Below are 23,377 nucleotides of genomic sequence, written 5' to 3' on the forward strand. Positions count from 1 at the left end.
ATGGACTGATGAAAAAATTGTGTTGATGTGTCTGCTGTCATTCAAATCTGTCTGTAAATCAAAAAGTTGTGCAGTTTCACAAAGCCTTCATTATTAGTTAGAGAAATTAATTATGAATAAAATGAATGATAAAATATGTTGTTGTTGTTTGTTTTTTTTTTTTATATCACCATAGAGTGAAAATGAAAAAAGTGTATCAGCGTTGTTGTTATATAAACATTTTAATTTATGACCCAACATGAGAGGATTATTGGTTGCCCCCTGCCCTCCCTTCAAGGACTGTACACTTCCAGAGTGAGGAAAAGGGCTGGAAAAATCACTCTGCACCCCACTCACCCAGCCCACTTCCTTTATTGAACAGTTGCCTTCTGGCCGGCGCTACAGAGCACTGAGCACAAAAGTTATAAAGATGTAATATAAACGTATTTTCAAATATCCTAATATTGGGGGACAGAATACAAAAACTCATGTCGTTCATTTGTTCAATCATTCGTTCATAAGGCATGTGCTTGTATGCAACGGGTAATTCTCGAAAAAAACGAGAAGCATGCATGCACTTTTAGTCTCCCGGTTTCTGCCATTACAGCTAATCATGAGTGATTATTTTGCACTAATAATAATAGATTATTTTATTGACCAAGTTTGCTTTTGCACGCCATCTGTATCTGCTCGAGCCAATGATTACTCTGCAATCTAGGAATTTATTCATTTTAATTTATGCCATTTATTATGTCATTCATATTCATTTTCATTTCTTGGAAGGATTTTAACTGATTATCTCCCCTCCTCACTCCAAAAATGTGTGCTCCGTAATCTCGAAGGCCTAAAAATGACTTTCTAATTGGCATGCACACAGAAACCAACGCCAGTCAATAAATAGTCCGTTACAGTGGAAAATAAGGAATATTGCATGAGGCATACAGGCTATAACTGTTAATACTGTACTGACATACCAGAGAGCACCAAACACAAAAAACACATATACATGATTATCAGTTGCCATTTGTTTAAGAACATTGTCAGTTTCAGCCTTTATAAATCACGATTTGTTCCTCACTTTTAACGTAGGATAAAATCCATGGAATTTAAGATTGAATATCACATACAAGTAAGCACTATAATCAAATGATTTGGCTCAGCTAGTCAGTATCTCTCAAACAATGATAACACACCAGTAACGACGACCACATCTCATATTAGCTATGAAAGATGAACGAGCCAATGAGATTATAATATGGGCGGGGCGACACGTGTAGCCCCGCCCCATATGTACTCATTCTGCAGGCAGCAGCCAAGTCTTCTCGCGCTTCCTGCCATTCATCCGGGTACTACAGCATTCAGTGCAGCTCCGCCTTCCATTCATCCGGGCACTTCGGGTACTCCAGCAGAAGGGGGAACGCTTATCTCATTAATAGTAATGATGTCATGCAGATGTTGTTTGGGTAGCTTCCACAAATGCAACATAATTAATCTTCATAACACAAGCCTTTGTCATAGTATGATTCAGATTACACTACGGGTACTGTAGCAATCTGCGCAGCTATTCCTGCTACTCATCTAAGAAGTACTTCAGCGGGGAGGCTTAGCTTATTAATATTAATTAGGTCATGCAGATGTGGATTGGTACCTTCTCAATTTGTATTTATATATTGTACATACATTATATATATATATATATATATTATCTCTGTCTTGTTGCTGTATTGTATTGTTTGTGCACTGGAAGCTTCTGTAACCAAGACAAATTCCTTGTATTTGTAAGGATACTTGGCAATAAAGCTCATTCTGATTCTGATATGTAACCTAATTAATATTCATAACCTAAAGAAATTCACCAACACGCTTCTACTACCACCTAGTGCACAATATTAATTATTACAGGCCTTTAAAATGCCAGAAATGTTTGCAGTTATTTCCATATATAGTTCGATACACGAATGATTCGATACATGAAAATTCTTTCATCATTTGTTTACCCTCAAGTCACCCCAAACACGTATAGTTTTCGCATATGAAAGGAATTTGGGGGGTAAATCGATATCTATAAAGGAGATGCTTCAGTGTGCTGAATAAACTGTTTTTGTGAGGAAACAGTTCATCACTTAATGAATTGATCGCCTGTCCGCTAACCTTCAACATGTTTTACACTAAACAGTCATAATAAACCACGTGTAGTGTTTACTACGATAAAATTGCTGTTTTATAAGAGCAGACACGGACAATTTTGCGATTGATGGTTGTCAGTTTACGGCTCTGCCCATTCATTTGTATGGTATCCGCAAACGGCGACTTACTGTCGTAACAGGCTAGTTGACCGTTATGCTCTCTCCTATGGTAAAAACGCGAATGTTGTTATTTTAGTGTAAAAGATCTCTGATGCTACCCCTGACTGAATCACTGAATCAAGGGAGCCGTTTAGCCACGCACCCTCATTCCAAAACCCCGCCCTCCAACGATCATTTTGAGATCAAAATGAGCAAAAGAACAGCTTTGGCTGTCAAATTCAACAGTGGCACAATAGCGCCCTCAACTGACAAACATGATGTATCATAGCCTCAATGATCTGCTTCAAATACAACACTATGAGAACGAGCAAAATGATTGACGGGGTCGTGTGTAGAAGGGAACCCTCTTTCGTCGATCTCGCGAGATTCTATAATTCTACAGATTATACACGGCGTGCGTTTCAAGTCGCACAGCAATGATGAGTGCTAATAAAATATTATTTTAAACTGTCTGTTTTGATAAATAGTCATTCTTGATTATCATTTCAAGCTTCAATATTAATATTTCACATAATAAATGAGATATTTTAAGTCAGTGGAGAAGTACATCAATCAGCAATAGCAATAGGAGTCTAACTAGGTGGTCTAGTGGTAATTAATTTTCCCTGAGCATAAAAGGATTATGGTTCTAATCCACCCATATGCAACTTTATATTATAATTAACAAAGATTGCATCCACATCTCAGTGGATGTATGTCTTGAGTGGGGACACCTTTGTTTGCATTTTTCTATGGGATTTGATTGGAAAAGAGCGCGAAGAGCGCTCGCCGCCCATTCTCGATTCCTCAAGTACATCACTGCGGCACATATATTGCTATCTTCTTAATACTGTATAATTAACGCTTATGTTTTTAATTATGTTGTTAAAAGCAGTTCATGAGCATGCCATTATTATGCTAGCTATCTTTAACTGATCTTTAGCTTTATATGTCGTTCTTTTGATATACATATTTAACTGATGAAGGTAGTTCCACATACTTAAACTATACATAACAGACTGCGCATGTTCGAGAGGTGGACGAACGAGGGATCCCTTCTAGACACGACCTTGACCGGTGAAAAGCATCAATGTCCCTGGTCCGCAGACAGATTTTTGTTTGCTGTTTACAAAGTCTACAGCTGTCACAGGGACCGGTGAGATATCTCAGGACAATTATTTCATTAATATCTTTAAGGGAGTAAGACATTTTTTGCATACTTTTCCATGAAAAAACAGCACCTTTAAGAACCAGATCAATCCGATCATGAACAAATCATTCAGAATTGTTTTGTGAACCCCATCAACCGATTCATTAAAAAAAAATCTCACTCATAAGAAGGATTTGTTCACAAATCACATCGTAACTTCTCTCGCAGGGTAATGGCAGATTTTCAGAGAGAAACGTAACACTTTTATTTAATTCTTTACTTCAAATGCAAGCAATATGAATTCCTCTCAGTTATTCTGTTATTTTATTACAAATACATATATTCATTTAAATACAGCAACCATTCAAAACATACATGTGAAAAAAAAAATGTGTTTGAAATTTTACATAATAATTGAGTTGGAAATGTCCTATTAATTAGGATTACAAATGGATATTTCTTCTATAATGAAAATGCAATATTTTCCAGTGATTATTAAGCTATTAAGCAGTTTTGGTGCACTTTTAGCGCACACACATACAATGGTTATTTAATGCGTTTCGTGGCAAAACTACTTTTTATTTCAATACCAACAAATTTTAGGGAAGGTCTCCAAACTTGTTCAAAGGTATTCAACCATCAGTCACAGACAACCTATAAGGATGCTGACAAAAAACTGTTCTGCCAATCCACATTTCAGGAATCTTAATTTATCAAAAGACTTCATAGACATGTTAGTCTACTTATTTGCCATCATTAACCAGGAGAGTTTGTCCTCATATAAAATCTGAGTCTCTTTTTAAGCAATACAGTCTGTTGCTTATCAAGCAGTTGTTTTTCATCCATGATTAGTTCTGCAGGTAATATGTCCCAGGCCATGTTACCCGCGGCCAGTGTTCTTGGTTTCCAAGGTCTCTTCGTAAAGCCAGCTTTCAGTGAAGTTTCCTGACTGCTCCATTAACTCAAACAGGCGCTTGTACTCATCTGGGTAAACGTCGCCTGTCAGGGTGTCATTAAAGAAGCCAAGCTTTGAAATTAGGTCTGGCCCACTGCCAGGACTCCATGAACTTTGGAAAACAGAGACGACAAAAGGAAGTATATTATGGTAAAGACCAACATACGGTATATGAACATTAATACAACTTCAAATATTTGATTAACAGTTTATCCACTCATGACTATGCATCAACTTACTTAATTTGTTCAATCAGCCTGCTTTTCCTTTTAGCAAGGCATTGTTTCACCATTATGACCAGAGTGCTGCCATTTAAGGGAGTGAGATGGGAGGAAAACAAGTCCTCACGTGGGGTTATCCGCACCAAGCAGAGGTTATCAATCTGGGACATCTGGGGGAGGTGGAAAGTGAAAAACTTTTACTGGATAAACAATGGATATGTAATACATTACAAATATATTTTGTTGAAGCAGTGCTCATTTATGTGGCAGTACTTACTGTGCTCTTTGAGGTGGATGTTCCATTCCTCTTGGTTGTCAAAAAGGATGACAATGGCTCCTGATAATGAGGACAAAGCAGACACTCACTGAAACATTGACACAGTAGCACATGGACAAACACTTTGGTCCATTATATTAATTGATATGTTATTGTACACATACAGTACAGTGATGCTTCATATAATTTTTTCCCCATCTGTTAAATGACTTAATGAAAAAAAAAATTGGAAAAAGGAAACAGTGATGCAAAATAAAAGATGCCTCCAAGGCCTTGGTCTTCTAGTCTTACCTCGTGCAGTAACTCAATATCACAGGCCATCTGCCAGAGAACACTAAAAGCTTGGTAGTTCTTATAATCTCTTGGACGGGTCACCAGTTTCTATAAGACAGTGAAGAAAATCATAATTCATACTCAGATTGAGCTGGAAAGACCAAGTCCCTGATAATTTCATGATCTAAACCAGTGGTTCTTCAAGAAATAATTCAACTAAAAATGAAAATTCTCTCATAATTTACTCACCTCATGCCATCCCAGATGTGTATGACTTTCTTTCTTCTGTAGAACACAAATTAAGATTTTTAGAAGAACATCTCAACTCTGATGGTCCATTCGGTGCAAGTAAATGGTGGCCAGAACTTTGAAGGTCCAAAAAGCATATAAAGGCAGCATTAAAGTAATCCATATGACTCCAGTTGTTAAATCTATATCTTCAGATGCCATATAATAGATGTGGGTGAGAAACAGATCAATATTTAACTTCTATTTGACTATAAATCTCCACTTTGACCAGCCCTCCTATGCGCGTTCACAAGAGATTTTTGTTTTTTGGCGATTCACATTCATCGGGAATATCATCACCTAATGGGCTGTTGTGCAAATATGATTTATTTATTCTTCTAATTTATTTTCTCCCTCCCTTTTTTTTTTCTCCTCCCAGCCCAGTAGGTGGCGATATGCATGAAGAATATGAATCACCAAAATAACAAAAAACAAAAGAAGAACTCTGTTCTCTTGTGAACGCCCATAGGAGGGCTGGTCAAAGTGGAGGTTTATAGTAAAAAAGGACTTAAATATTAATCTGTTTCTCACCCACACCTACCATATCGCTTCTAAAGACATGGATTTAACCACTGGAGTCTGATGGATCACTTTTATGCTGCCTTTATGTGCCTTTTGGAGCTTCAAAGTTCCGACCACTTTTCAGTTGCATTGTATGAACCTACGGAGCTGAGATAATCTTCTACAAATCTTCATTTGTGTTCAGCAGAAGAAAGAAAGTCATACACATCTGGAATGGCATGATGGGTGAGTAAATGATGAGAGAATTGTCATTTTTGTGTGAACTATTCCTTTAACCAGGAGCCGCTAGATATCTTGAAATTCTTGAAAAACTTGAAAAGCTCACAGTGTATTCTTTTTTGCTGATGAACATGATCAGCTCCACACGTCCATAGTGAAAAATAGAAAGGCGTTCAAACAGGCAATAGATGAGCTTCCATAGCAGGCTCCTCTCGTTCCTCTGAGAGAAGATTCCCACCACCTTCACTGGGACATCTACTCAAAAAAATATAAATAAAAACTGACCTTCACTTTACATTATATTATTATACCCATCTTAAAATAATACTGTTTACTGATAAATTAATAATAGTAATGGCTTATAAAAATATGGTGTGTAACAGTTTTTCTCAACCATAGGCCAGGGCCCACTAAGGGGCTTCAGCAAACTTCCAAGGGGGCCTCAAAATGACTTAAAATTATTTAAAAGAAATTCCTAAACTATAATATAATAATCTAACTTGCAATAGTAAATCTAAAAAAATGCTACAAACTGCTAAAAACCAAGATGTACAGCATTTAAACTGACAGAATATTTTCTCTGGGTCAGTATGGACCGGCATGGTTCTGCAACGAGAACCATTCGGCCCGATGGTGGAAAAGCACCTGTAGTTTACATGGGGAAAGAGGGGGGCCTTTAAATATTGTCCTGGACAACAAGGTGTCTTGGAGACAATAAGGTTGAGAACCACTTGTTTTGTTTTGTATTGTGAAGTGTTTTACAAATTAATTTGAATCTAACAAGATGATAATGGTTAAATCTCAATATTGGAGACACAAACCTGCTGTCCAATGTGACTCAGGGATGCCAAGATTAGAGAAGAGCTTCTCGGAGTACATGGCAGGTGGTTTCATGCTTCCATGGCCGATGGGATCTAGTTTGAAGAAGTCACAATGAACCACATCCAACTGCCCATCTAGCTTGCTCTCTAGGTCCTTTGAGATCAAAGATGAACTATTAGGTAATTATCACGCTTTCAATTAAAGCAGATACTGAGCAGAGCACCTGTGATTGAATTTACCTGCAGCTCCGGAAGGAAGTATGCTTCACTCTCCAGTGCAACCACTCTCTGAGCACCATGATTCAGCAGAGCACGTGTCAACACTCCAGGACCTATAGACAGAGATGCAGACCATGTGAATATTAATGATAAACATAGAAAGAAAGTCATATGGGTTTGGACCAACAAATGATGACAGAATTTTTATTTTTGGGTGAGCTATCCCCTTTAAATACCAGTAGTACTATATATGTATTGGCATTATATCACCCACCCTGCTCTCTAGATATCGGCCATTAAAAAAACATATCAGTCGACCACTTGTGACTATGTCAACACATATCGATGCTATTCGACTACATTTTGCATCTACGTTTACGTTCAACAATCCCGAAACTGATGCAGCTGACAGGATACAAACCTGGGTTGCACTCAAATATAACTGCTTTCCCATCTTCAATGTCTCCTGCAAGGTGGTCGGTCACAATTCTCGCAAGGGCAGGGTCCACAATAAACCGCCTCAGGCTTTTGCAGGCCAACGCTTTATGTGTGTTCTCATCCACGTCACCCAGATCTAAAGGGTCGTACCGGCAGAGCGGGCGGAACTGACCCTTCAGGGGCACAGCAACGAGAGAGAGGTTCCTTTGAACGGAACCAGAGGACGGAGAGATTCGCTCTGCTTTGCCGGACTGAGATGTTGGCTTCCTTGACCCAGAGGAGAATGAGTCCAGAGAGTAAGCCCTTGCAGAGGTGGACAAAGTCATGTGCTTAGTTAAAGGCCGAGCGTTGGGTGGTCTACACAGAGTCCTTAGAGTCAGGAAAAAGAACCGGCATCCTCCACACGTTGCCATGATGACTAAGTAAGCAAGCAGCCTGAAATAACATAAACAAAACCATCAACATACATTCACTATAAACTTTGCCTATTGCATTTATTTATTTATTTTTTACATTCTTATGTATTTGGTGCAAATTTTGCTAATTTGAACATGACTCTATACTGCACTTCTAATGTACTGACAGTATATAAACCTAGCTGTTGTGCATCATATGAATTATAACATTTCTATGCAAAACACTATACAATAGTCATTATAGTCAATGCAGTTTTGCCATTTGAAAATATTCTGATCAGAAATATCCTTCATATATGCATTAATTATGTGACTTAATACACTTAATACACACTTCAACTTAGGTTATCGATGATATTCTCATTCTAATGGCTATCAGCACATGCATTTGCAGTTAACATGGTTTGATAACATACTCATTGGCTATAAAGCTTTTCTGATCAAGCCAACATTATGTTGCGAGATAAAGGCAAGGCAAGGCAAATAAAATCCACACTAACCTCAAAAGACACGTTATCTGTTTAAAAGATCAACATTAATGAAGAGATTTCATGATGCGCAGCACACGGTGTGTCTTTGACATTGAATCCGCATGTTGTTGACCTCATGGTTTCGCAACCCTATTGGTGCAGGCGCGTACTACACGTCATTTCCCCGCGACGGTCAAATAAATTCCGATCAAAAATGCGTCAGATTTGCGCATACTAATGTTTTTATATTCAGTTATAAGTAAGTTATTGCAATAAATAAGTAAAAATACTTTCTTAAAGACGACGTTTTTTTTGTGTGTGTGTGTGTGAACAGTATTATTTTTAATGTCATAAATTTGCCCAGCAAATACAAAACGTTCCCCTAACATTAGCATATGGTTCACATTTTTTTGTGGAACAAATTCCTAACGCTCTAGGAAAGTTATATATTGAAGGCCTGGGTAGCTCAGCGAGTAAATACACTGACTACCACCCCTGGAGTCATGAGTTCGAATCCAGGGCGTGCTGAGCGACTCCAGCCACGCTTCCTAAGCAACCAAATTGGCCCAGTTGCTAGGGAGGTTAGAGTCACATGGGGTAACCTCCTCGTGATCGCTATAATATGGTTCTCACTCTTGGTGGGGTGCCTGGTGAGTTGTGCATGGATGCTGTGGACAATAGCATGAAGCCTCCACATGCGCTATGTTTCTGCAGTAACTGGCTCAACAAACAACGTGATAAGATGCGCAGATTGACGGTCTCAGACACAGAGGCAACTGAGTTTCACCTGTATTGAGACGAGTCACTATGCCACCACGAGGATTTAGAGCGCATTGGGAAATTGGGCATTCCAAATTGGGGAGAGATAGAGAAAAAAGGAACAGTGTCAATTGCGTGACTCTCACACTCAATGCATGAGAGTTGGCAGCCCTGTCCTTGAGTAATCATGATAAATTGCTAATTTGATACTAGAAAATCACTTGCCATTATATCAAACAGTTGAAAGCTATCTGGTTCGTTAAATGAAGCTTAACATTGTCTTTGTGTTTGTTTTTGAGTTGCCACAGTATGCAATAGACTGGTATGTCTTCAGGTCAATATTAGGTCAAAAATGGCAAAAAAGAAACAGCTTTCTCTAGAAAAAGATTTCATACAAAAGTGTATACTACAGTCTTCAAAGACGAAGGACAACTGGCTCTAACAAGGACAGAAAGAGATGTGGAAGGCCAGATGTACAACATTGAATTCTACCTGCTCAACACCAGTTTCATGTATAACAGTAAAGAGAAGACTCAGGGGTTCAGGCCTTATGGGAAGAATTGCAAAGAAAAAGCCACTTTTGAAACAGAAAAACAAAAGGAAAAGGTTAGAGTGGGCAAAGAAACACAGACATTGGAAAACAGATAATTGGAAAAGAGTGTTATGGATCTTAAACCCACTGAGCTTTTGTGGGATCAGCTAGACTGTAAGGTGCATGAGAAGTGCCTGACAAGACAGTCACATCTATGGCAAGTGCTACAGGAAGCGTGGGGTGAAATGTCACCTGAGTATCTGGACAAACTGACAGCTAGAATGCCATGGATCTGCAAAGCTGTCATTGCTGCACGTGGAGGATTTTTTTAAATGTATTTTGTCTCCCCTTTTTCTCCCCAATTTGGAATGCCCAATTCCCAACGTGCTCTAAGTCCTCGTGGTGGCATAGTGACTCACCTCAATCCAGTTGGCAGAGGACGAATCTCAGTTGCCTCCACATCTGAGACCGACAATCCACACATCTTATCACGTGGGTTGTTGAGCACATTACAGAGGAGACATAACGCGTATGGAGGCTTCATGCTATTCTCTGCAGCATCCACGCACAACTCACCACGCGCCCCACCGAAAGCGAACCACATTACAGCGACCACAAGTGACTCTACCCTCCCTAGCAACTGGGCCAATTTGGTTGCTTAGGAGACCTAGCTGGAGTCACTCAGCCTCTTTACTTGCTGAGCTATCCAGGCCCTCGTGGAGGATTTTTTGATGAAAACTCTTTGAAATAGATTAAGTTCTGAACATTTAATTTTTTTCAAGCTGTAATAGTAATTTTTCACATTATTAATGTCCTGACTATACATTGTGATCAGTTGAATGCCACTTTGGTGAATAAAAGTACCAAATTCTTTCCATAAGAGCAAAATATGTACATTCTTCCAAACTTTTGGCCACCAGTGTATATAAAACCAAAAACAAACTTTTCTAGAACGTTGCAGGGAGATTTCTGTCAGACAACTTAATAATGACTTATAAAAAAACTTTTTATAATGGTTATGTTTAGGTTTTGTTGTGGAGAATCATATGCCTTTTCGTATTATTTTCATAATTTTATTATATTTTATGGTCATATTTAATCATATATATATATATATATATATATATATATATATATATATATATATATATATATATATATATATATATATTTTTTTTTCTTTTTCTTTTTTTTTTCCCCCCATAAATATTGCAAAGATGTTTTTAGCAGTGACTGACATTAGTAGCCTACTTCATCTTATTAAATGTAGAATAACCACAGTTTAAGGTATTTGCATCCAAAACGCATAAAACGAATCAGATGAACGTTAAGTAGTACTTTTTACAGTTTAAAATGATCAAACCAGGGGTAGATCTAGTGGGAAAAATAAATGTTGAAGGTTTGATGAACTTGCGCAGTAAGTGCGGAAGTTGGGTGTCATGAATACAAACAGGCCAGTCATACTTATGTGTATTTTTACACATGGACTCTCCAGTGCGAGTGATATGATGGATGAAAATATGGAGAGATTTGTCTGTGGGGGTAAAGGTAATGGTTTGCGTGCTCTTCGTGAATTTAAAGCCGGCGAGGTGATCCATTCATGTGAGCCTTATGCATTCTGCATAGCCAAGGATTTCTTGAAAACTACCTGCCAACAATGTCTCAAGAGGTAAGAAGACCGTATTTTATGCTCAAATTAAAAAAGGGCAAATAATTGATGCAGGGGGTTATATCCATGCACAGTGTTGATTCTTAGGCTAGTGAATGTCTTAATATGTTTAGGGCATCAGAGAGAGGATGCATGCATGTGCTGTTTTGCATGCCAGATCATAATTTAAAAGCTTTGTTACGCCTTTGCGTAAGATATTTAGTTGTTTTGACCAATGTAATGCTTTCATGTCTTCAATATGTTTGCTCGTTGCTCGTGAGTTTACAGCAAGCACAAGACCAAGTGCTAAATCTGAGGAATGCGTGACACTTTTGACTGTGGCCACCAGGTGGAGCTGTTGGTTTTCCTCTGATTTTATACGGACTGCAATAATTGCTGGACATCTAATGAAGTGTGACTGATTGTAGAGTGCAATGTTTACATACCTAAGAATAGATAATGAAGGTATTTGTTGATGGCTTGAGTTTTTTTAAATTTTTTTTTACGCTAATTTATTTTTAACACAGTCAGTTTGAATCCCTAAGTTTAGAATTCCCTCTTTGTTTTGCAGGATGATTGTTTGCCATTTGCCATTATATGGACAAAGCAGTTTCAGTTGTATGTTCATTTATTAATGTCATATAGAGGCAGTATCTTGATCTCAAGGTGGTATCAAAGATGGTAGCCTTACTTTTAATACCATGCATTCTGGCTCAAAGCAGTTGTAATGTAAATTGTACCCAGTATTATTCAGTTTGTGTGATGTTTACAGTATATCGTTCCTCTTTTAGGGCACACAGATGAGTGCACCACATCTTTATTGTGTAACATAGCCTAGAGGATGGATATATGGTCAGCTCACAAAAACTCACAAAAACAAATTACCTCTGAGTCTGCACTAATTTACCAGTTTACTCAAATTACACTGACTCTGACCAAACAGACAATTAAATCTGCTCCAGATATGTTGTATACAAGCCAATAGCAAATTGTTGATTGATTTTATGCTAAATGAAAATGTTTAAAGGAGTTTAAATTGTTTCTTAATACACTTAAAATTAGATTTTCATCTAAACATGCAAAACGTAATCTAAAAATATGTGTATAAATCGCCACTTTCTTCTCCTAATACAGGGGTCTGGGCTTGTTTGTTGTCATCATTGCTATTCATTTCAGACACATGCTGTATTTTCAGTGGAGTAATTTTCTCTCTTACCAAGCAGAAAACGTAGGATGACATTGTAGTGAGATTGACGTTTCTAGCATATGTGCTACATTTAATTCACACCAGCTTTTCATGCCCTTTCTGCAGCCTGATCGTCTCTGACAGGTTATTAAAATTTGCCAAAACTCTCAATGCCTGCAAATGCTCAGAGTTTGTGTGCATGGAGAAAATCAATCACGCTGTAGAGCATAGCAGACAGTGAATAAAAGTTGAGACCTCTTTTCACTGGCAAATGAAGTTTGTGGATAAAGTGTGTAGCAAACAAGTTTCCATGAAAGCAACTATCTAAAAGGGTGAAACTTTGTGATTTTTGTGTCACACTCTTACAAAATTGATCTATCTGTCTGCCCGCCCGCCCGCCCGCCCGTCCGTCCGTCCGTCGTTCTATCCGTCCGTCCGTCCGTCCATCCAGCATTCTGTCTGTTGTTCTATCATCCATCCTATCCATCCATTCAGAGATATAGGTAGATAGATATATCTTGGCACTTCAACCTTGGCAAAAAAGGTGTTTGTTTTTTTCCAATGTTTGGACTCACATCACTGGCATAAAATGCATGAGGTGCACCTTTCTCATCTTATTTTTTGATGTACTTTTGCTCCAAAATAATATGGGTGAAAATTGTCATTTTGTACATATTGATTCATGACATTTAATATTTTTGGCTTTGATCATCAATTATCACCAATACTATTCAATTAATATCAATTAGTCTACTTCCATTAATTTTTAAAACAAGGGTTCATAGAGCTTCTGCCTAGATTGTGGATGGTGTAGCTTACTAATTAAAGATGACTGGTTAAAATCCTGCCCTTGGACATTACCTTAATTTTAGGTTATTCCAGGTCTTTCCCTGTAAATAAGCATTCAGCAAGTTGCTTGACCGCTACACTAAATTATTTACTAATTATGAAATTAGTAATTACGAACTTGCACATACTTTTGACCCTGCTTTTCTGTGTACCCAAGGAAACTTATTTGATTGAAGTTCTGCTGGCATTAATAACTTTTACTTGAATCAATGTACATTAATATTACATTTTTGTTTTTCACATTAACATATTTGTTTTTCTAAAGTTTTTATGTTGCATGCTTGTAAACATATTGCTGTGCCACACATGCACCCCCCCCCCCCCCACACACCCACACCCACACTAGGGCTGTCTACAACATTCCACAAGCATACAAATGATCGTCTAAAAGATGACATGCCTGTCTGCAGTAGATAAAGCCGTCATTCCCTGTTATTTCTGCTGAGATCTGTCAGACTGTGCGTTTTGACTCTAAAGTGTCGGTCACAGAACATAGAATATATCTCACATGTAATTTATGTAGACCTACTTCATTTATTAAATAATTAGATAATTAAATAATCACATGCACTTGTTTTTAGTGTCATGCTCTGGAATTAGAGGCCGCCCCCCAGTGCATCAGTTCTCCCTCCCTCTTTTTGTCCTTCTGCTTTCTCTTATTCATCTATTCCCTGCCGAGAAATTAATCACCATCTGCTTTTTGCCGTTTGGCTGGTCGGGGCAGCCGTTCATCATATTTCCGGTATGTCATTTTCCTGACTTGTGCTCAATGCTATTCGGAGTGTGACCTTGTGGAGTGGATCTTTCCACTTGAGATGGAGCAAAAATGGGAGAGAAAAGCAGACAAATGCGCTCGGAGAACCGTCATTTCTAGCCAGGGATTAGAGCTTTAGTCATGCTGATACCTGGCTCGTCAACAGAGAGCAGTCTGCGTGGACTCACCCTAGAGAACGCTGTGGATGAAAACAAATGCCATGGAAACTGAACGTTAATAATCCGCTCAGAAGAGCGCAGTATTTTAATGTTCCTTCTGTAATGACCTCGAAATAAAGAAAGATACTTGTGCTATCACAGAGCTTAATGGATTTATTTTACAATATGTTACAATGATCACTGTGGCCCTTTCAAAAAGTACTGTGGTGGCATTGTGGTGCAGTGATGGTATCAGATTGTAACATGGTGGTTAAAATTCTCCATGGTACTTACATTGTACTCCAAGGTACTTCAAAAAATACAATGGTATGACTAATGTACATCTCCAAAAACCATGGTATTACTGGTTAGGACATGTGCTCCTGACACAGCGAGCCATGGTACTCATGTTGATTAAGCAGGTTAGAGTCTGGCCTGCGGTGTTATCTAATCCCATTCTCTCCTCAGTGAACAGTCACTCTCTAAAATGTCTGTGTCTAATAAAAAAAAAGACAAAAGCTCAAAACAAGTTAAGTTACTTAAGCACTACCAAAGTGTTCCAATGACTTGATGGACAGCGGCAGCTATGCACTTTATGAAATCTTCCAGAACTTGACAGGTCTTTATGAGGTGTGACAGGACATTTAAACCTGCTGTTATTCCACCTTCAGTGCAGCTTAAAGGTTGCACTGCATCATATGAATATAAAGGACAAGAAAAACCCAAACAAACCATCTTGATTATTTCTCTCTTGTTATATACACCGATCAGCCACAACATTAAAACCACCTGCCTAATATCATGTAGGTGCCCCTAGTGCTGCCAAAACAGCTCTGACCTGTCGAGGCATGGACTCCACAAGACCTCTGAAATTGTCCTGTGGTATCTGGCACCAAGACATTAGCAGCAGATCCTTTAAGTCCTATAAGTTGCGAGGTGGGGCCACCAAGGATCGGACTTGTTGGTCCAGCACATCCCATAGATGCTCAATCGGATTGAGATCTGGGGAATTTGGAGGCCAATTCAACACCTTGAACACTTTGTCATGTTCCTCAAACCATTCTTGAACAACTTTTGCAGTGTGGCAGGGTGCATTATCCTGCTGAAAGAGGCCACTGCCATCAGGGAATACCGTTGCCAAGAAGGGGTGTGCGTGGTCTGCAACAATCTTTAGGTAGGTGGTACGTGCCAAAGTAACATCCACATGAATGCCAGGACCCAAAGTTTTCCAGCAGAACATTGCCCAGAGCATCACACTCCCTTCACCGGCCTGCCTTCTTCCCATAGTGCATCCTGCTGCCATCTATTCACCAGGTAAACAACGCACACGCACCCGACCGTCCACTTGAGACACAAAAGAAAATGTGATTGATCAGACCAGGCCACCTTCTTCCATTGCTCCATGGTCCAGTTCTGATGCTCACTTGCCCATTGTAGGGGCTTTTGGTGGTGGACAGGGATCAGCATGGGCACTCTGACTGGTCTGCGGCTATGCAGTCCCATATGCAGCAAGCTGCAATGCACTGTGTGTTCTGACATCTTTCTATAATGGCCAGCATTACGTTTTTCAGCAATTTGTGCTACAGTAGCTCTTCTGTGAGATCGGACCAGACGGGCTAGCCTTCGCTCCCCACGCGCATCAATGAGCCTTGGGTGCCCATGACCCTGTCGCCTATTCACCTGTTGTCCTTCCTTGGACCACGTTTGGTAGGTACTAACAACTGCATACTGGGAACACCCCACAAGACCTGCCGTTTTGGAGGTGCTCTGACCCAGTTGTCTAGCAATCACAAATTGGTCCTTGTCAAAGTCGCTCAGATCCTTTTGCTTGCCCATTTTACCTGCTTCCAACACATGACATTCAAGAACTGACTGATGACTTGCTGCCTAATATATCCCATCCCTTGACAGGTGCCACTGTAACAAGATAATAAATGTTATTCACTTCACCTATCAGTGATTTTAAAGTTGTGGCTGATCAGTGTATATAACCTTCAAAAGTTTGAAAACACAAATACATTTTTGTTCTTGAAAGAAACTGATGCCTCTTTTCACTACAGATGCATTAAATTGATCAAAAACACTACTTTAAACTAGGGATGTGCAGGAGCTGTCAAATACTCGAGTATTTGTTCTGCAATAATTATTTGAAAAGTTTAAAAAATATTCGAATTTCGCAAAGTTTTGCTTTGTTGGCCATATATACAGTGAGATGCATGTTAAATCCTGAACACACAAATTAAAACTCGCAGTTATAACCGAATGCACTAGGTGGCGCTGTTGAGTGTGGACACAAGTTGATCACATTTGATGAGCAAACCGTTCTGTCTGTACGTTTACATGGACACCAAAAAGCGGGTTATTGTGAGAATGTGGCTTACTGGGTTCCTGTTTAAATGCACTGTATAAGCGGTATACTCTTTACTCCCGTACAGCTTTGACCCGCCCTCAAACACTACAGTAGTAGTTGCCCTGAAAGAGTTAGGTTCCTGTTTGTCGCCATGTCTAGAAGACGCTGTTTTTTGCGCTGCCAAAGCAAAACCACTTTGCATATACTACCAAAGGATGAGGATGCCAAATCAGTTCAACGATACCAAACCAGTTCAACTCCGACTTTCATTTGTGTTCCCGTCATTTCACTGACGACTGCTTCTCCAATCTAGCTGAAGTCAACGCGGGATTTGCAAAATGATTATTTATTAAACATGGGACCGTAACCACTTTATTTGGACCATCTTGCGCCTCTGTATCACAATCTGTAAGTATGATTAATTATTTATGTATATATTTTCTACCGAGTGTGCCAAATGCATAGTTTTGTGTTGTATATGTGTACAGCCAGTGCACGCTGTTAGCCTCTGCTAACCGGCTAACTCAAGTTATTGTCAAACTACGTATAAATTTACCACTGAGAAACGTCCTGTTCTTGTCGCGATGGTGGTTCGGGTTTATCTTCCAATGCATCATTGTTGGACTCGGGCTCAAATTAGTAAGGTAAAACAGACATTTTTTCAGACAGAGCTGAAACTCATATATGGTAGTGGGTGTTTCCTTTCCGACATGCGCTGTAAGCGGTAGACCAATCACAACAGACTGGGACATCTGACCAATCGGAGCAGAGTAGGCTCTCTGAAAGGAGGAGTTTAGAATGAATCCTTTAGAACGGATCATTGAACGAGTCGTTTTTTAAACTGGGAAAAAAGGTAATGCTGCAATTTAAATTATGAGCAAATTAAAGTGTTTTTTGACCTTGGATGCATGTAAATCTATTGTATAAGTCCTTTAAAACAAAATTAGGCATGTTTTAAAACCATAATAGGTGCTCTTTAAAACTGAAGTATGTAATTTCCGCAACACTAGCATCACCGTATGGAATTGCAAAAAATAAACAGTGTTTTCAAAACAGCTTTCTGAATACACCCTTCTTTTGCCACTGGTTAAACAAAGAGATAGTCCCACCTCAAACAAATGCAATTGGTTGAGTAATGTTGTTTGGGTGGGTCTAAACGGGTCACTCAAAACAAACCCAGGAATTGTTATAGCTTTATAGAGACACAGTGTTTATCGTTTTCGGTAAAATTAACCACTTAATGGCTTTCTTATAGTTGTCTCCGTGTATTAAGCTTAGATAGAAGAAAGTATTTTAACACAGAAAAATGTACATAGTTCAGTTTTAAAATAAAATTTTTACCCGTGATGTCAAAGCCCCATTTCCGATAGTCAATACTCCAGTCTACTAAGAAAATAATGTGTCACATAATCCTCAAGAAATTATTCTAATGTGCTAACTTTGTACCCAAGATAAACATTTCTTTTTGTTAAACAGTTGAAATGGTTGTGATAATTATTGAAGTATGGAAATCGCAATACAGTGTCTTTGGTCATTGCGAAAAGTGCAAGTATTGAGTAAGTCACTTTACCCTTGCAAGTCAAATTCTGGTTTTAAAAATGGGCAAAAAGAAACAAATCTGTTTAGAAAATCATTAGTCTTTTATTGTTCTTTTGAGAGATGAAGGCTATTCCATACACTGCTGTCTTGAAAGGAGAAAACAAACTGGATCTGACCAGTACGGAGAGGGAAGAAGATGGCCCAGAGGCACAACAACAAGAAGACAAGTACACCCTTCTCAGGTCCTAAACTGGCAGCTTCAGTGACCAGTACATAAAAACACCAGTTTCATTTCCAACAATGAAGAGAAAACTCTGGGATGTAGGCAGACTTTAAAGAAAACACATCTGGAACTGGAAAATAAGAAGAAAAGGGTAGAATGTGCAAAGAACTTAAAACATTGAGTGGTAAATGGTTAGGAATAAGTAGTATTGTGGATGGATAAATCAAAGTTTGAGGTGTTGAGCTTTTGTTAGAAAAGCTTGGTTGGAAAACAAAAGAGAAGTACCCTATAAGCCAGCTACATTTTTGGGAAGTGCTGCAGAAAGCATGGAATGAAACTTTACCTGAACATCTGCTAATTTGATTTATTATTATATTATTTATATGAGTACACCATTTATTTAAATAGAAATAGCAATTTTTGACATTATAAATGTCTTTAATGTAATTTGTAATCCTCTTTGATTAAAATTATAATTTCTTTCACAAACATAAAAATGTCATAGTGTTTCCACACTTTTGGACAGTATTGTATTTACTATATAATAAATAAATATAATATACCCCTCAAAAGTTTGGAAATGTTTTATGTTTGTGAAAGAAAATTATAATTTCATTTATATATATATTTATAATTTATGTATATTGTCATATATATAATATAATATAATATTTTATTTTGTGTTAAAACTTAATACATATTTTATAGTATGATAAACATAAGTTTTGAATAGTTTTTTTATTCATGGTTTTGTAATGAGATGATAAGAAATGATTATGAGAAGAGATTGGAATGCGATCGGGGAATGTTACGAGCTAGATTCGAACCTGTGTTGCACGCATTAGCACCTCTGTTCAATGTATCCAAGCACGTACTAACTGCTATGCACTGTAAAGGTTATTGTGGTTTACTTGCTGTGAAATAGATTTCTCATGAATAGAGCAGGGACCTTATGATGCATAGCTTTACTAAAAGACTTGTGCATGATCCCATGTTGTCATTGGGCTTCCAATGCAAAATAATTAAAGTATAGTTGCCATTGTCACTCCTGCAGCATGTCAAATACTTCCACAGAACGTCAAGACAATTACACCCTGGTGATGAAATTTAATATCTCTTGACTTTGGTGAAAGCCAAAACAAACAGTATGCAGTGCACGACTGCTCAGCTATTGAGCTACTCATTTTCAATTACAGTAGGCGAGAGTCATGCTGAAATCTCTGCTGCAGTTTTGCTCAACTGTAAAGCCATGGTTTTTGGTCAATATTCATATTCATTTCTATGCATTTCAAAGCGAAAGACATTTTAGACTGAATTACATATTTCTCTGGGTGCCAGAATAATTTTTTGCTTTATTTATATTTTCTAAATAAAGTATAATATTTAAAAAAAAAAAGTATACAGCTCGCCCAAGACTGAAATGATTTACAAAATACAGTTATAAAGAAAACGACTTTATATGGTTCCCTATAATATAATATAAAATAATATCCATGATTCTTTGAAGTTTTTGCTCCAATAAACAACATACAGGATATGATATCATACAGTTTGTTGCAGAAACATATCTTTGCTTGCAGCACAGAGGGGGAGTTGTAAAGAACCGCTCGCTTCAAAATCGAATCATTTGGGATTGTTTATTTGAGAAATCAAGAGGGGCATTTTAAAGGAAATTTAGGGCAACATCAAAGATGAGGGTAATTGGTACTTGCCTCTGTTTCATGGAAGACTGTTTATTTCTAATGAGCACTAATGACTGTGGGTGGAAACATAAAGAGTCCGTTAACGGGTTCCTCCCCAAAAACAGCATGTGTTCAGTAGCCACAGGTCAACAAACAAACAAACCATTACTGTCTGCTTTTATAATAGAGAGAGAGAGATGTGTGTTTGGCTGGTGCAGGGGTTTCATATGGGGGAAAAAAAAGATTGATATATTTGTTTTTTTTAATGTATTTTAAAATAGACCTAAATCACCAAAAAAATATTGGGAAAACATATTGCTAATATATATTTTACAAAATATTTTTGTAAATATATTTAAAATATGTTTTAGTTATTATTTCCCCAGACATGTATATTTTAGGCCATTTCTTTTTATATTTTAAAATCGAAATATTTAATTATTGTCCATAATAATATAATAACTATTTCATCAAAAACATGTTAGGTTTTTAAAGTATATATTATATCACTTTTTTTATAATAAATATAATAAATTTTTTTATGTGATTAAAAACATAAATTGATAATAAAAATATGCACTGGAGTAAAAAGTGTAACCACTAACCCCCAATCTTAAAGAAATATTTTCTGGGTTCAGTTCAAGTTAAGCTCATTTTTGGCATAATTTTGATTAACACAAAAAATAATTTGGTCTCATCCCTTGTTTATGAAAGAAAAAAAAAAGAAAAAATCTTTGTCACAGCAAGGCACTTTTAATGGAATGATGAACTGGGCCAGTCTATAAACACTAAAATACACCCTGTTATAAAAGTATAGCCACAGGATGTAAACATTATACATGTTAACATTATAAATTTGTTCACTAACCTTATCTGTGTAAAGTTATGTCCAATACAGGAATTACAGGGTTTATTGGTAATATGTCGTCATGACAACAAAGTTGTAATATTGGATATAAATTTACACAGACATGGTTAGTAAGTGATTTTATCACACTAAAATTATGTTAACATGTATGTGTACATCTTGAGATGGTGTGTACTTTAGCATTTATGGACTGGCCCCATTCACTTCCTTACTGTAACCATGATTTTTGCATCTTCTTTTTTTTTAATAACCAAGGTATTTAACAAAATCGATTTTTTGTTGTTGTTGTGATAATCAACATTATACCACAAATGCTGCTTAATTTGTATTGAACCCAGAACATTCCCTTTTTTATTTCCCAAAATGTCTTTTTTTTTTTTTATATATACACTACTGATTACATCAATTACCAAAAAAAAAAAAAAAAAAAAAATATATATGTGTGTGTGTGTGTGTGTGTGTATGTGCATGTATATATATATATATATATATATATATGGGGGCAGTGGTGGCTCACGGGGGCAGTGGTGGCTCAGCGGTTAAGGCTCTGGGTTACTGATCAGAAGGTCGGGGGTTCAAGCCCCAGCACTGCCAAGATGCCACTGTTGGGCCCTTGAGCAAGGCCCTTGACCCTATCTGCTCCAGGGGCGCCGTATCATGGCTGACCCTGCACTCTGACCCCAGCCTAGCTGGGATATGTGAAAAAGAAGAATTTCACTGTATATGTGCAAATGTATAATGTGTGATAAATAAAGAAAAAATTATTAAAATTATTAATTATTATTAATTATTATTATATATATATATATTAATGTATATTTTAATATGGGATCATTTTATTTCTGTGTTGTATCTGTAGAATGGGTATGTACTGTACACGTTTTATGGGCTTAAATGGATTTGGATTGGTGATTCTGCTTGCAAAGGCAGATGAACACACACACACACCATTATAAAGAAATTCAAAGCTGTTTTTTTTCAAAGGCCTGTCTTAGCACTTCACGTCTTATCAGTGAAATAGTTCAGTCTTATCTCACCTTTCCTGTGCTCTGTGATGGCTTGCTAATATGTTGGTATCAGAATAGTTCAGCAAAGTTTAGTTCCATTTCAGACATCATCTGTGATTATACCACAGAGAATGTGACTGCAAAGCAGAAATAGACCATTTTTTTGTGCAGGTCTCTGGTCACCAGTTGCTTTGATGCCTCCTTCTGGGCCTGGTCTTCAAATCCACCGTCTGTTCCCACAGTGCAATGCCTCTCGCTTTCAAACCTATCTTCCTGTACGATTTGTGAACCTGTTTTTTCGCTGCATATAGTTTTGAGTGATTAACTTCACTGATTTTTTTCTGTGCAGTTTTTGTCAGGAAACATCTGTTCTTGAGTCTTTATTACTAAATTGAATGAGACAAGCTTTTTGTATGCTCGGCATTTTGCTGTATAATGATGACTTAACGGAGATCAGATGCAAATTAATTCCATAAATTCATGAAAACATAATTTGTCAATGCATTACCTATAATAGATGGGCCTATACGATGAAAGTCTGCTGTGAAACTCATGAATAGATGCTTTAATCTAATAAAAATAAGATTGATTAGAGTGTTGTAAACACTGATTGTGACATGCAAGCCAAACACAAGTTTTAAGGCCCAGCTTGCTGACGCCAGTGAAAATCACAGAAATGTAGGATTACAAAAGTGTTCTTTCTTCTCTTCTGAACTCAATTAAATCACATATGTTGATGCCTGTTTTTTCTTCCATTTATAAGGAACTTACAGATGGTATTTGATTTATTTTGGTACAGTATTAGGTGGTGATCTGTTCCATAATGAGAATATTGCCATGCAAAATGTTAAGCTTTACACTCAAAATCACTCAAAATCAAAATGAACAGTAATATCCATATACATATTAGATTCAGTACCTCATCCATCCATCCATCCATCCATCCATCCATCATCCATCCACCCATCACCTTATTTGTATTAATGTACACTACCGTACAAAAGTTTGGGGTCACTTGCCTGAAATGTTTCTCATGATCTTAAAAACCTTTTCATCTGAAGGCGTATGCCTTCAACATATTAATTTATTTAATTACAAAATTACAATTTTATTTAAAAAAAACAAAACAGTTTTTGAAATGGATGACTTGGACCAAATAATAAAGAAAAGCAGCCAATAAGTGCCCAACATATAGATGGGAACTCCTTCAATACTGTTTAAAAAGCATCCCAGGGTGATACCTCAAGAAGTTGGTTGAGAAAATGCCTAACCCTAACCCATTTCTGCAA

At 37.5% G+C, this 23,377-nt stretch overlaps 2 protein-coding genes across 2 annotated transcripts in view; one reads left to right on the forward strand and one right to left on the reverse strand.

The window, feature by feature from the left end:
- Nucleotides 1-3,724: 3,724 nt before the first annotated feature.
- Nucleotides 3,725-8,692, reverse strand: LOC127455621 (dimethyladenosine transferase 2, mitochondrial-like). Its single transcript, XM_051723671.1, has 9 exons — nucleotides 8,564-8,692; nucleotides 7,631-8,082; nucleotides 7,231-7,322; nucleotides 6,991-7,144; nucleotides 6,276-6,424; nucleotides 5,159-5,248; nucleotides 4,868-4,927; nucleotides 4,609-4,760; nucleotides 3,725-4,481 (listed from the first exon to the last, which is right to left on the reverse strand). Exons 2-9 carry the CDS (start codon nucleotides 8,058-8,060, stop codon nucleotides 4,295-4,297), a joined length of 1,314 nt encoding a protein of 437 aa, XP_051579631.1. The 5' UTR covers nucleotides 8,061-8,082; nucleotides 8,564-8,692; the 3' UTR covers nucleotides 3,725-4,294.
- Nucleotides 8,693-11,273: 2,581 nt separating this feature from the next.
- LOC127455620 (histone-lysine N-methyltransferase SMYD3-like) overlaps nucleotides 11,274-23,377 on the forward strand; it is a 230,195-nt gene continuing 218,091 nt past the window's right edge. Inside the window, exon 1 of the mRNA XM_051723670.1 lies at nucleotides 11,274-11,493. Within this exon, the coding sequence (XP_051579630.1) occupies nucleotides 11,291-11,493 (203 nt within the window). The 5' untranslated portion in view covers nucleotides 11,274-11,290. The remainder of the gene's footprint in view (nucleotides 11,494-23,377) is intronic.

The sequence above is a fragment of the Myxocyprinus asiaticus genome, chromosome 17, assembly GCF_019703515.2.
Source record: "Myxocyprinus asiaticus isolate MX2 ecotype Aquarium Trade chromosome 17, UBuf_Myxa_2, whole genome shotgun sequence".
Lineage (NCBI taxonomy): Eukaryota > Metazoa > Chordata > Actinopteri > Cypriniformes > Catostomidae > Myxocyprinus > Myxocyprinus asiaticus.